Source organism: Callorhinus ursinus, unplaced genomic scaffold (genome assembly GCF_003265705.2).
Source record: "Callorhinus ursinus isolate GAN/ISIS: 27379988/994484 unplaced genomic scaffold, GSC_fseal_2.0 scaffold39, whole genome shotgun sequence".
Taxonomy (NCBI): Eukaryota; Metazoa; Chordata; class Mammalia; order Carnivora; family Otariidae; genus Callorhinus; species Callorhinus ursinus.
Window position 1 is genome coordinate 3,442,717 of NW_027397101.1, and position 14,157 is coordinate 3,456,873.

The following is a 14,157-nucleotide window of genomic DNA, read 5'->3' on the forward strand; positions in this document are numbered from 1 at the left end:
ACGTGCCTGGATTGCTACTCTCAGCACGGAGCTCTCCCTGGCGCTGCCACTGGAGGGCACGTTTACACTTACACACACAAAAATGGGCGGCAGCTATAGGCAGAGAGCAAAAGGCAAAACACTCCTTTCATTTGCTCTGGGAAGCTACATAAGCTCACTGAATCTGCTAGGGACAAATGATTTTAAAGTCAACTTTTTTTTTTTTTTAAGGTTTATTTATTTAAGTAATCTCTATGCCCAACGTGGGACTTGAACTCATGACCCTGAGATCAAGAGTCTCATGCTGTTACAGCGCCCCAAAGTCAAGTAACTCTTGATATCAGAAATTGATGCCGGTTTTACATTCACTGACTCTCGACAAACTGGAATATACTGTGATGGAATATACTAGAAGGTGCATAGGATCTAGAATAGCAACAAAAGAGTCCAAAAACTGACTCCGCCACTTCATAGCTCTTAACTGCTCTTGGACTTAGCCTCTTCACTCTCAGTCGGCATGACAGCATAGTGGCTAACGGAACTGGTTTTGCAATGGGACACTTTAGGCTTGAAATCCAACTCTGCCATGTACTAGCCACGTATGATCCTGGCCAGGCTCTATGCTGTCTAAGGCTCAGTTTCCTCATCTGAACAATGGGGATTACAGTACCCACCTCAGAGGGTTGTTGGGAGGACTGAGTGAGAGAATGTCTGTAAAGAGCTTAGCACAGTGCCTGGCACACATGTTCAAAAAATGGTCGCTATCATTATCTGCAGAGTAGGGATGGTACCACCTATAACACAGGATAGTTATGAGGATTAAATGAGAAACAAGGGAAAGCATCCGGCAGATTTGGTTGCTCTCTGTATTCTTTCACTTAGACACAGTCTTTCAAGTACAAGAAATCCATTTATCATTGAAACATAATGTCACAACGGTAAGATGCTCTTGAGAGGTAATCCAGCTCAACTTCCCTAAGTTACAAGAGAAAACTTAAGCCCATACAGTTGACATGACTTGTCAAAGGTCCCACTGCTTGTCAGTGGCAGAACGAGAACAATGTGTCTCGATCCCGGTACTTCGCCATGCAATCAATCTCGACCCTATCTAGGTCTTCATTTCTGAAGTGGTAGCATGACTGATCTCTCCAAATAGCATGAAAATGTAAACATCGAGTATTTGCTTGGGCTTACAGCAACAGTTTTTCCTTCTCAGGTATACAAATCTGTTGTGCAACATGCTTTATTATACTGAGCTTCAAAACAAGTGGTATAGTATTTTATTAATCACTAAATCCTGACCACAAGTATTCTGTCAAGTATGATAAAGTCATCAGGTAGATTTACAAAGCAGAACTGCCTGTAAACGGAAGTTATCTGGGTCCCGAACACTGTAGTTGAGGACACAAAGAAAACCCCCAGAAATTGAAAGCCTCATTAAATTTCACCTCTTTATCCATAAGCCTTATTCAGCATCACTAAGGGCTCTGAAGCATCTCACTGAGATGACTTGATAATACCACAATATGGAACTTACAAAACTTTGGACATATCTAGACTAGTGGTACTTAAGCTGTTTTTCATTATTGTTTTTATTCTTTTAAAGTAGGGAACGCTTTCTTTTTCAAAAACAAAAAAACCCGGCAACTAACATTTACTGAGAGTTTGCTACTCGCTTGGCACTGAGTTAAGCATTCTAGAAGCCAATGACCCTATGAGAGGGTACCAATATCATCTCCATTTTTAGGTGAGGAAACTGGGGCCCAAGAAGATTAAGTCACTTGCCCATGGACATACAGCCAGGACGTGGGAGAACTGGGATATGAACCCGAAGTAGAAAAGGGAAAAGAGTGGTGGTGTTCTGGTGGCAACAGGGGTTGAATGGCACCACCTCCCTTCTCTCTCCAGCGCTCAAGGATTCGAGAAAACACAACTGGAGAATCTATGATTCATCACCATTTCCCCATTTTAGGCATGGACCTGAGGAGCGACAGGACTTGTTCGAGTAGAGCGAGGACTAGAATCCTGGTCTCAGAAGTCCTTTGTGGGTATTGCTACCATTTCATCCCAGACAGTTACAGGGAAGGTCGTGGAGTCAGGGCCCATACACCAATTTGGGGCAGATTCCTATTCTTATTTCTAGTATAATTACATTGCTCAGTTTTGTTTGAAATTTCAGTGGCAATTCTCCCCTTGTGCATAAATTTCCCCGCCTCCCCCTAATGGTACTGATGAGGACACTGAAATACATTATATCGAATACTTCTTCACTTTGGATTCAGTGATCTGAATTTTACCTTCTCTCATTACTTGTCTATTTCAAGGACTGAACAAACTAGGGAATGAAACATCCATGAAAGAGTTAAGATAGTTGACGGATGAGAGGAGGACTGATTAACTCACAGACTCCACAATTAACAATGAAATCAAATATAAATGGCAAAATGAACAATGAGAGAGAACAGACCTGTCCCCTTTTAACAGGTACTTCTTTTGGTGTGTCTGCATCCCCAGCGGCATTGTCAGTGTATTCCCAGACCACGGTGTCTTTTTGAACATCTTTAAGGTTGAAGTTCCCTAGTTTGTTTAATGAGAATCCTTCAATCTAGGAAAAATTAGACATATACTATTATTATGAGGTAGAAAGGATTTTATAGCAACCAGAGTGTATTAACCCTGGAAGAAATGAAAACATAGCCCATTGAAAACAGAAAAGGTATCAGTTTATGGACTGAGACATCTCTTAATTTAAAAATTTTTTTTTAAAGTAAAAAACAAGGTTTTCACTTGCAAAAGAAATGGTGATTTTGTGAGATAATTCTTCAGTAAACAGTCTAAGAGAAGGTAACACGGCCTAGGCCCAAAGCCACAGGTTCTGGAGTAAAACTGCACAGGCCCTAACCTCGGCTCCCTTGTGGGGCTGTGAGACTTTCAGTCAGTACCTTCCTCCTGGTCTCAGGTTTCTGTAAAAATGGGTTACACTAGAACTTCCTCCATGAGATAGTTGTGACATGAAATAATGGACACAAACCACTGACACAGCATATGGCACACAGGGAATGCTCAATGTAAAAAACTTTCTATTGATGTTGCTGAGATGCCAACTGCTAAAGAACACAGTCTGGGCTCAAAAGGTCTAAGAAATGTGGAACAAAGTTGAACAGGTTTCTTTATTGTGCAGTGGGCTTACTCATAGCCTTTAAACTGGTTAATGTAGCTAATGAGTCATGGTGTGGGGTCTGGATGCGGTATCCTGTTTCTCAAATTTATTTCCACATCAAATGGGACTACTTTTTTGGTTTAGTACACAGAGTGATCCTTCTAAAACATAAGCCATCATTTCATTTCGCCTGCTCACAATGGTTTCCTTCTTACTCAGGATAAAATTCAGTCCCTTCCAGGGCTTAGAAAGAACCTACGTAATCTGGCCCTTTGCCACTTCTCTGTCCCATCTTCTCGATACATCCACCTGGCTCAGACTGCTACTCCCTCTGCTTTAAAGACTCCTCTCCTAACAACCATGGAGCCACACTCCCTGGCTGGCTTGTGCTTTTAGGGCTCTACCTAAGAAATCCTTGCCCACCCTCAGGCTGCAAAGATTTTTTTTCCTTTTTCTTCTGGGAATTTGATTATTTTATTTTGAGAGTGCGTGAGAGCATGAGTTGAGGGAGAGGCAGAGGGAGAAGGAGCGGCAGACTCTCCACCGAGCAGGGATCCCGACAAGGGGCTCAATCCCAGGAACCTGGGATCATGACCTGAGCTAAAGGCAGACGCTTAACCAACTAAGCCACCCAGATGCACAGGGAATTTGATAATTTTAACTTCTACATTTAAATCTTTGATCTATTTTGAGTTAATTTTGGCGGATGTTGGGAGGTTAAGGATTGATGTTCCTATTTTTTTTCCTTATGAATATCTAGATTCGCCAGGATCAGCTGTTGAAAAGACTTTCCCCCAATGAAATGCTTATGCCCTTTTGTTGAAAACAGTATCCAATGCTTCCAATCCACAGACTTGGTATGTCTCTACATTTATCTATGTTCTTATTTAATTTTCACAGTAATGTTCTATTGTTCAAGTTGGAAGTCTTACACATCTTTTGTAAATTTATTCTTAATTAGTGTATGTTTTCAAGCAGCATTATTAATGGAAGTTTTCAAAACCATTTTTAAATGTTGCTAATATATAAAAATACAAATTTTTTAGGATATCATCTTTGTATTCTATGCTCATACTAAATTTAACTAACTAAGCTCTAGAACTGGTTTTGTAGTTTTCTGAGGATTTTCTATGTAAACCATCATGTTATCTGAAATAGAGAAACTTCTACTTCTCCCTTTCAGGTCTTTATGACTTTTTATTTTCTTTCTTATTGTAATGACCAGTACTTCCTCTACATATTTGGATAGGCAGTACCGACTGCCAGGGACCTAATCAATACAAACATTAGTAAGATGTCAGAACTAGAGTTCAGAATGACGATTTTAAAGATACTAGCTGGGTTTGAAAAAAGCATGGAAGTTACTAGAGAAACCCTTTCTGGAGTATAAAAGAAATAAAATCTAACCAAGTCGAAATCAAAAAGGCTATTAATGAGGTGCAATCAAAAATGGAGGCTCTGACTGCTAGGATAAATGAGGCAGAAGAGAGAATTAGTGATATAGAAGACCAAATGATGGAGAATAAAGAGGCTGAGAAAAAGAGAGATAAACAACTACTGGATCACAAGGGCAGAATTCGAGAGATAAGCGATACCATAAGATGAAACAACATTAGAATAATTGGGATCACAGAAGAGGAAGAAAGAGAGAGGGGGGCAAGAAAGGTATACTGGAGCAAGTTATAGCAGAAAACTTCCCTAATTTGGGGAAGGAAACAGGCATCAAAATCCAGGAGGCACATAGAACCCCCCTCAAAATCAATACAAATAGGTCAACACCCCGACATCTAATAGTAAAACTTACGAGTCTCAGAGACAAAGAGAAAATCCTGAAAGCAGCTCAGGACAAGAGATATGTAACTGACAATGGTAGAAACATTAGATTGGCAACAGACCTATCCATGGCAGGCCAGAAAGGACTGGCATGATATCTTCAGAGCACTAAATGAGAAAAATATTCAGCCAAGAATACTATATCCAGCTAGGCTGTCATTCAAAATAGAAGGAGACATAAAAAACTTCCAGGACAAACAAAAACTAAAGGAATTTGCAAACACAAAACCAGCCCTACAAGAAATATTGAAAGGGGTCCTCTAACCAAAGAGAGTGCCTAAAACCAGCATAGACCAGAAAGGAACACAGGCAATATACAGTAACAGTCACCTTACAGGCAATACAATGGCACTAAATTCCTATCTTTCACTAGTTACCCTGAATGTAAATGGGCTAAATGCCCCAATCAAAGGACACAGGCTATCAGACTGGATTAAAAAACAAGACCCATCGATATGCGGTCTGCAAGAGACTCATTTTAGACCCAAAGACACCCCCAGATTGAAAGTGAGGGGGTGGAAAACCATTTACCATGCTAAGGGACACCAAAAGAAAGCTGGGGTGGCAATCCTTATATCAGACAAATTAGATTTTACACCAAAGACTGTAATAAGAGATGAGGAAGGACACTATATTCTACTTAAACGGTCTATCCAACAAGAAGATCTAACAATTGTAAATACCTATGCCCCTAACATGGAAGCAGCCAATTATATAAGGCAATTAATAACAAAAGCAAAGAAACACATTGACAACAATATAATAACAGTGGGGGACTTTAACACCCCCCTCACTGAAATGGACAGATCATCTAAGGAAAAGATCAACAAGGAAATAAAGACTTTAAATGACACACTGGACCAAATGGACTTCACAGACATATTCAGAACATTCCATCCCAAAGCAACAGAATACACATCCTTCACTAGTGCCCATGGAACATTCTCCAGAATTGATCACATCCTAGGTCACAAATCAGGTCTCAACTGGTACCAAAAGATTGGGATTATTCCCTGCATATTTTCAGACCACAGTGCTTTGAAACTAGAACTCAATCACAAGAGGAAAGTCGGAAAGAACTCAAATACATGGAGGCTAAAGAGCATCCTACTAAAGAATGAATGGGTCAACCAGGAAATTAAAGAAGAATTAAAAAAAATTCATGGAAACCAATGAAAATGAAAACACAACTGTTCAAAATCTTTGGGATACAGCAAAGGCGGTCCTAAGGGGAAAGTATATAGCAATACGAGCCTTTCTCAAGAAACAAGAAAGGTCTCAAATACACAACCTAACCCTACACCTAAAGGAGCTGGAGAAAGAACAGCAAATAAAGCCTAAACCCAGCAGGAGAAGAGAAATAATAAAGATCAGAGCAGAAATCAATGAAATAGGAACCAAAAGAACAGTAGAACAGATCAACGAAACTAGGAGCTGGTTCTTTGAAAGAATTCTTAGGATTGATAAACCCCTGGCCAGACTTAGCAAAATGAAAAGAGAAATGACCCAAATAATTAAAATCATGAATGAAAGAGGAGAAATCACAACCAACACCAAAGAAATACAAACCTAAGAACATATTATGAGCAACTATATGACAGCAAATTAGATAATCTGGAAGAAATGGATGCATTACTAGAGATGTATCAACTACCAAAATTGAACCAGGAAGAAATAGAAAACCTGAACAGACCTATAACCACTTAGGAAATTGATGCAGTCATCAAAAATCTCCCAAAAAACAAAAGCCCAGGGCCAGATGGCTTCCCAGGGCAATTCTACCAAACATTTAAAGAAGAATTAATACCTATTCTTCTGAAACTGTTCCAAAAAATAGATATGGAAGGAAACTTTCCAAACTCGCTTTATTAGGCCACCATTACCTTGATCCCAAAACCAGACAAAGACCCCATCAAAAAGAATTACAGACCAATGTCCTTGATGTACACGGATGCAAAAATTCTGACCAAAATACTAGCCAATAGGATCCAACAGTACATTAAAAGGATTATTCACCACGACCAAGTGGGATTTATCCCTGGGCTGCAAGGCTGGTTCAATATCCACAAATCAATGTGATACAATACATTAACAAAGAAAAGAACAAGAACCATATGATCCTCTCAGTAGATGCAGAAAAAGCATCTGACAAAGTACAGCATCCTTTCTTGATCAAAACTCTTCAGAGTATAGGGATAGAGGGCATGTACCTCAATATCATAAAAGCCATCTAGGAAAAACCCACAGCAAATATCATTCTCAATGGGGAAAAGCTGAGAGCTTTCCCCCTAAGGTCAGGAACAAGGCAAGGATGTCCACTATCACCACTGCTGTTCAACATAGTATTAGAAGTCCTAGCCACAGCAATCAGACAACAAAAAGAAATCAAAGGCATACAAATCGGCAAAGAAGAAGTCAAACTCTCACTCTTTGCAGATGATATGATACTTTATGTGGAAAACCCAAAAGACTCCACCCCAAAACTGCTAGAACTCATACAGGAATTCAGTAAAGTGGCAGGATATAAAATCAATGCACAGAAATCAGTGGCATTCCTATACACCAACTACAAGACAGAAGAGAGAAATTAAGGAGTAAATCCCATTTACAACTGCACCCAAAACCGTAAGTTACCTAGGAATAAATCTAACCAAAGAGGCAAAGAATCTGTACTCAGAAAACTATAAAATACTCCTGAATGAAATTGAGGAAGACACAAAGAAATGGAAAAACGTTCCATGTTCATGGATTGGAAGAACAAGTATTGTGAAGATGTCAATGCTACCTAGAGCAATCTACACATTTAATGCAATCCCCATCAAAATACCAACCACTTTTTTCAAAGAAATGGAACAAATAATCCTAAAATTTGTATGGAACCAGAAAAGACCCCAAATAGCCAGAGGAATGTTGAAAAAGAAAAGCAAAGCTGGCGGCATCACAATTCCAGACTTCAAGCTCTATTACTAAGCTGTCATCATCAAGACAGTATGGTACTGGCACAAAAACAGACACATAGATCAATGGAACAGAATAGAGAGCCCAGAAATATGGTCAACTAATCTTCGACAAAGCAGGAAACAATGTCCAATGGAAAAAAGACAGTCTCTCCAACAAATGGTGTTAGGGAAATTGGACAGCCACATGCAGAAGGATGAAACTGGACCATTTCCTTACACCACACACAAAAATAGACTCCAAATGGTTGAAAGACCTAAATGTGAGACAGGAGTCTATCAAAATCCTAAAGGAGAACACAGGCAGCAACCTCTTCGACCTCAGCCGCAGCAACTTCTTCCTAGAAACACTGACAAAGGCAAGGGAAGCAAGGGCAAAAATGAACTGTTGGGACTTCATCAAGATAAAAAGCTTCTGCACAGCAAAAGAAACAGTCCACAAAACCAAAAGACAACCGACAGAATGGGAGAAGATATTTGCAAATGACATATCAGATAAAGGGCTAGTATCCAAAATAAAGAACTGATCCAACTCAACACCCAAAGAACAAATAATCCAATCAAGAAATGGGCAGAAGACATGAACAGACATTTTTCCAAAGAAGACATTCAAATGGCCAACAGACACATGAAAAAGTGCTCAACATCATTCGGCATCAGGGAAATCCAAATCAAAACCTCAATGAGATATCACCTCACACCAGTCAGAATGGCTAAAATTAACAAGTCAGGAAACGACAGATGTTGGCGGGGATGCGGAGAAAGGGGAACCCTCCTACACTGTTGGTGGGAATGCAAGCTGGTGCAACCTCTCTGGAAAATAGTATGGAGGTTCCTCAAAAAGTTGAAAATAGAACTACCATATGACCCAGCAATTGCACTACTGGGTATTTACCCCAAAGATACAAATGTAGTGATCCAAAGGGGTACGTGGACCCCGATATTTACAGCAGCAATGTCCACAATAGCCAAATTATGGAAAGAGCCAAGATGTCCATCAACAGATGAATGGATAAAGAAGATGTGGTATATATACACAATGGAATATTATACAGCCATCACAAGGAATGAAATCTTGCCATTTGCAACAACGTGGATGGAACTGGAGGGTATTATGCTGAGCGAAATAAGTCAATCAGAGAAAGACGTGTATCATACAATCTCACTGATATGAGGAATTCTTTTTTGTTGTTGTACATTCAAAATTTTCTATCTAGTAAGTTAACTTATTATTTTTTTCCTTTTTATTATGTTAATCACCATACATCATTAGCTTTTGATGGCGTGTTCTATAATTCATTGTTTGCGTATAACACCCAGTGCTCTACGCAGAACGTGCCCTCTTTAATACCCATCACCAGGCTAACCCATCCCCCCACCCCTCGCCCCTCTAGAACCCTCAGTTTGTTTCTCAGAGTCCATAGTCTCTCATGGTTCGTCTCCCCCTCCAATTTCCCCCCTTCATTCTTCCCTTCCTCCTATCTTCTTCTTCTTTTAACATAAAATGTATTATTTGTTTCAGAGGTACAGGTCTGTGATTCAACAGTCTTGCACAATTCACAGTGCTCACCACAGCACATACCCTCCCCGATGTCTATTACCCAGCCACCCCACCCCTCCTACCCCCCACCACTTCAGCAACCCTCAGTTTGTTCCTGAGATTAACAATTCCTCATAACAGTGAGATCATATGATACTGTGTTCTTTCTTCTTTTCTCATGAGTCTACCAGGGGCATATATTACTGATCAAACAGTTGGCCTTGTTTTGTCTATTGTTAGTCTATTTTCTCCTTATTGATTTTGCCCTTAGCTTTAATATTTCCTTTCTTCAAAAACTTACTTTGGGTTGGGACACCTGGGTGGCTCAGTCAGTTGAGCATCTGACTCTTGATTTCAGCTCAGGTCATGATCTCAGGGTTGTGAGATTGAGCCCTGCCTCAGGCTCCTGCTCAGCCTGAGTTGCTTGTCCTTGTCTCTCCCCCTCTGCCCCTCTGCTCATGCTCGTGCTCTCTCTCTAAAATGAATAAATAAAATCTTTAAAAAAATAAGAACTTACTTTGGGTTTATGTGGCTCTTTCATTTCTGGCTTCTTGCAGTGAAACTTTAGGTGACTGACTTTAGACCATTCTTATTTTAAATTTAAGCATTCAAACCTATAAATTTACCTGTGAACACTAATTTAGCTGCATCTCACAAATTTGGAGGTACTGTGTTTTTATTAAAATTTAGTTCAAAATATTTCTAATTTCCTGTGTGATTTGTTCTTTGACCCATGGATTATTTGTAAGTACACTGTTTAGTTTCCAAATACGTATGATTTTCCTACATATATTGCCATTATTATTTCTAATTTAATTCCATTGTGGTCAAAGAATATGATTTCAATCTCTTAAAATGCATTGAAACTTCTTTTTAAAACAGCATATGGTCTACCTTGATGAAAGCACAATATGCACTTGAAAAAAAAATATGCATTCTGCAGCTGTTGGGTGTAATGTTCCACAAATCTAGATCCAGGTTGTTGTCAATAGTGTCTATCAAATCCCCTAAATCTTCACTTACGTTTTGTTTAGCTAATACATTAGTCACCTGCTGAGGGGGTGTTATAATTTCTTACTCTGATGGGCTAGATTTTGTCAATTTTTGGCTCATGTTTTTGGTGCTCTCTTAATAGACACAAACATTTAAGATTGTTTTGTCTTTCTGATGAATTGACCCTATCATAATGAAATGTCCCTTTTTGTCTTTGGGTAACATTTCTTCTCTTAAAATTGATCTCATCTGGTATTGTAGAGCTTTAGTTTGACTTTAATTCCCCCCCCCCAGCTTTATTAGTATAATTGACAAAAACTGGTATATTGCATGTGTTTAAGGTACATAATCTGATGATTTGATATGCATACACATTATGAAATGATTAATCAATCACTGGTTTCTGATGCGTAGTTGGTCAAATCATTGTTCATTTAGGTAAGGTGTTTCTCTGCCTGCTTTTACGTTTTGCACTTTATTTTTGGTTTTGACTATCATGTGCTCCCCATGCTTCTCTTTGAATTTATCTTATTTGAGGTTTCTTCACCTTACCGAGTCTATAAATCTTTGATCAAATTTGGGAAGTTTCTGGCTCTGTTCCTGTCCCATCCTCTTATTCCTCTCCTCCTGGGACTCAAATTACCCACAGGTTACATTTTTTCTTTTAATTGTCCCTAAGTCCCTGAGGTTATTTTTTCCAAATATTTTTCTTTTTCTTCTTCAGATTAATTTCTATTCATCTATTTTCACTTTCACGGACTCTTATGTCACCTCCATTCTGCTATGTCCATCCAGTAAACTTTTTATTTAAAAATAATGGATTTTTCACTTCTAAAATTTCCACTTGCTTCTCTACATTTTCTATTTCTCCAGCTGATACTTCCTATCTCTTCATTTATTGCAAATATGTTTCCTTTATCTCATGGAGCATACTTATTAATAACTTTTATTTTTTTTTAAGATTTTATTTATTTATTTGAAAGACAGACACAGCGAGAGAGGGAACACAGCAGGGGGAGGGGCAGAGGGAGAAGCAGGCTTCCCGCGGAGCAGGGAGCCCGATGCGGGGCTCGATCCCAGGACCCTGGGACCATGACCTGAGCCGAAGGCAGACGCCTAACGACTGAGCCACCAATAACTCTTTTGTGTTACTGGCGCCCCAATAACTCTTTTAGTCTTTCAGAGTTCCCACATCTGGGGCATCTTGGTTTGGCAACTGGATTTTTCTCTTTTCCTTTTCCCTTGAGAGTGGGTCCCATTTTCCTTGTTCTTCATATATTAATTTTAGATTGCATTCTGGATACTGTGATCCTATATTGTATTATGCAAATTTTGGATTCTCTGTGTTACTCCAAAACATGTTGATACTTTTGTAGGTAATTAACTGGACTACAAAAACTGCAGACTGTCTCTTCTCTGGTGGACGGCAATTCTGATCTCAGTTCATTTTTTTAAGCCTTAAGCCTTAAGCCTGTTTTTAGTCTGCTTTACATGTGTGTTTTAGAAGTGTGTCATTAATTTTGGAAAATTCTGTCATTATTCCAAATTATTTCTTCTGTTCCTTTCTTTTTCTTCTTCTGATACTCCCATAATACATACAACTCTTCGTAATTGTCCTGCAGTTCTTAGATATTCTGTTCCATCTTTTTTTTTTTTTCTCCTCGTTTTTCAGTTTGGGAAGTTTCTGTTGAAGAAAGCATGATTCTTTCCCCCATCTGTGTCCAGCCTACTGATGAATCCATCAAAGGCATTCTTCATTTCTGTTACAGACTTTATTTCTAGTATTTCCTTTTGATTTTCTTAGAGCTTCCATCTCTCAAGTTGTGTTACTCATCTGTTCTTGCATGTTGTCCATTTTTTCCATTTGAGCCCTAAGCATATTAATCCTAGTTGTTTTAATTTCCTGGTCTGATAATTCCAATACTTGCTCTGTCTCTTTAAACTATGTTTTTTTGCCTTTTAGTATGACTTGTAATTTTCTTGTTGAAAGCTGGATATAGGGGCGCCTAGGGGGTTCAGTTGGTTAAGGGTCTGCCTTCGGCTCAGGTCATAATCCCAGGGTCTTGGGATAGAGCCCCACATGGGGCTCCCTGATCAGCAGGGAGCCTACTTCTCCCTCCGCCTGCCATTCTGCCTGCTTGTGCCTGCTTGTGCATGCTCATGCTCTCTCTGTTAAATAAATAAAATCTTAAAAAAAAAAAAAGCAAGCTGGATATATGTACTCGGTAAAAGGAACTGAGGTAGAAAGGCCTTTAGTGTGAAGTTTTATTTATTAGGAGTTCGGCTATGTTTACTGATTGTTGTAGCTGTAGATGTCAAGAGGCTAAAACTTTCTCTGGTGTCCTTGTTTTTGTCTTCCCTGTTGTTTTTGGGTTTCCCAAAAGATTTCTTGTGAACTGAGGTCTTTCCATTTTACCCCGTTTTATGCAGGAGCCCTAATAATGTGGTAAGGTCTGGGGGAGGGGAAGCATTCTATAGTCCTATGATCAGGTGTCAGTCTTTTAGTGAGCCTGTGGTCCTGGATTGTGACCTTGACAAGATGCTTTTCAATCCTCCCCACCTAAGGAAGACAGGAAGGCTCAGGCACGGGGCTAGAGTTGGGTAATTTTTCTTTTCCCCAGGTCAGTTAGGCCCAGGTAAAAAAAAAAAAAGTTTCCCTTGAAGGCAGGTTTTTGTTTAGGAGAATAGCATGTTCTGGGCATATTTCAAAATGGTGACTTTTTTTCTCACCCTGCCAAAAGCACAAGGGGATTTTTTTCTTGGATCTTCTTTGAGAACCTGGTGGGGGTTCCTGGGACAGAACCTGTGAAATCATTGGGACGTTCCCTAAGGCTGGCACCCCTGCTATTTTTCACTCTCAGGCTTGCCCAGACTGAGCCTCCAGAACCACAGTCTAAGCCCTCCTACCCTGGTATTGGCTCTGTTCCTGGGCTTCTGCTCTAACAAGTTATAATTTGCTGTATTTGCCTGTCTCTCGAATCCTGGGGGCAGTGGCTTTCCCTGTGACCTCAACTCTCTGATGGCTCTAAGAAGAGTTGTTGATTTTCAGTTTGTTCAGTTTTTTTTTTTCCTCTCTTTTTTTGAAGACAGAGTGATGACTTCCAAGCTCCTTATAGGACAGACTGGACTGGTTCGGGAGAATTAAGGGTTCCAATTCTCAGTATCTTTCCCTTCCGGGTTTTCCCCCTTTATCTGGTGGCACTAGTTCCTCTGGCCAGAGAGGACTGGTTTTGCTATCAGAGGTATGTGCCTTTAGGGTAAAGCCACAGAAGAACAGAAACTTGCTATGTGTTGGACACTTGCTCCAAAGTTTGACTTCTCTCCAAAGTCTGCTTGTGCTTGTTCAGTCTTCAGAGTCTACCCCTTGTTGTTTTCTTGTGTTTTGTTGAGAATTTATAGCTGTTACTTATACAAGGGTCACTTGGTTAGGAGGTTGTACCTCCACATCATAAGTAGAACTTGACTTTCCGTTGAGGGGGAAAAGAACTACAGCTGTTCTCCTGCCTTGGTTCAGGAGCTTTACATTCATGATCTCATTTCAGAATTTTTCAGATGAGGACTCCAAGGCTCAGAGAAAATAAATAACTTGCTGAAGGTCATAGGATATGTGTAAGTGACAAAATCTGGAGGAATCGTAGGGCTAGCAAACTTTAGACTACTCTTCTTTCGACTATACTACCTGGCATCCTTCATGG

General features: G+C 39.7%; 1 protein-coding gene across 7 annotated transcripts in view; it reads right to left on the minus strand.

Annotated features, from left to right (window-relative positions):
- TUT7 (terminal uridylyl transferase 7) overlaps nt 1-14,157 on the minus strand; it is a 65,767-nt gene that overhangs the window by 34,431 nt on the left and 17,179 nt on the right. For all 7 annotated transcript variants that reach the window (XR_003204388.2, XM_073880682.1, XM_073880683.1 and 4 more), the window contains exon 11: nt 2,447-2,584. Coding sequence is in view for 6 of the 7 variants with exons in the window: in XM_073880682.1 (XP_073736783.1) it covers nt 2,447-2,584 (138 nt within the window). In the remaining variant the exon portion in view is untranslated. The remainder of the gene's footprint in view (nt 1-2,446; nt 2,585-14,157) is intronic.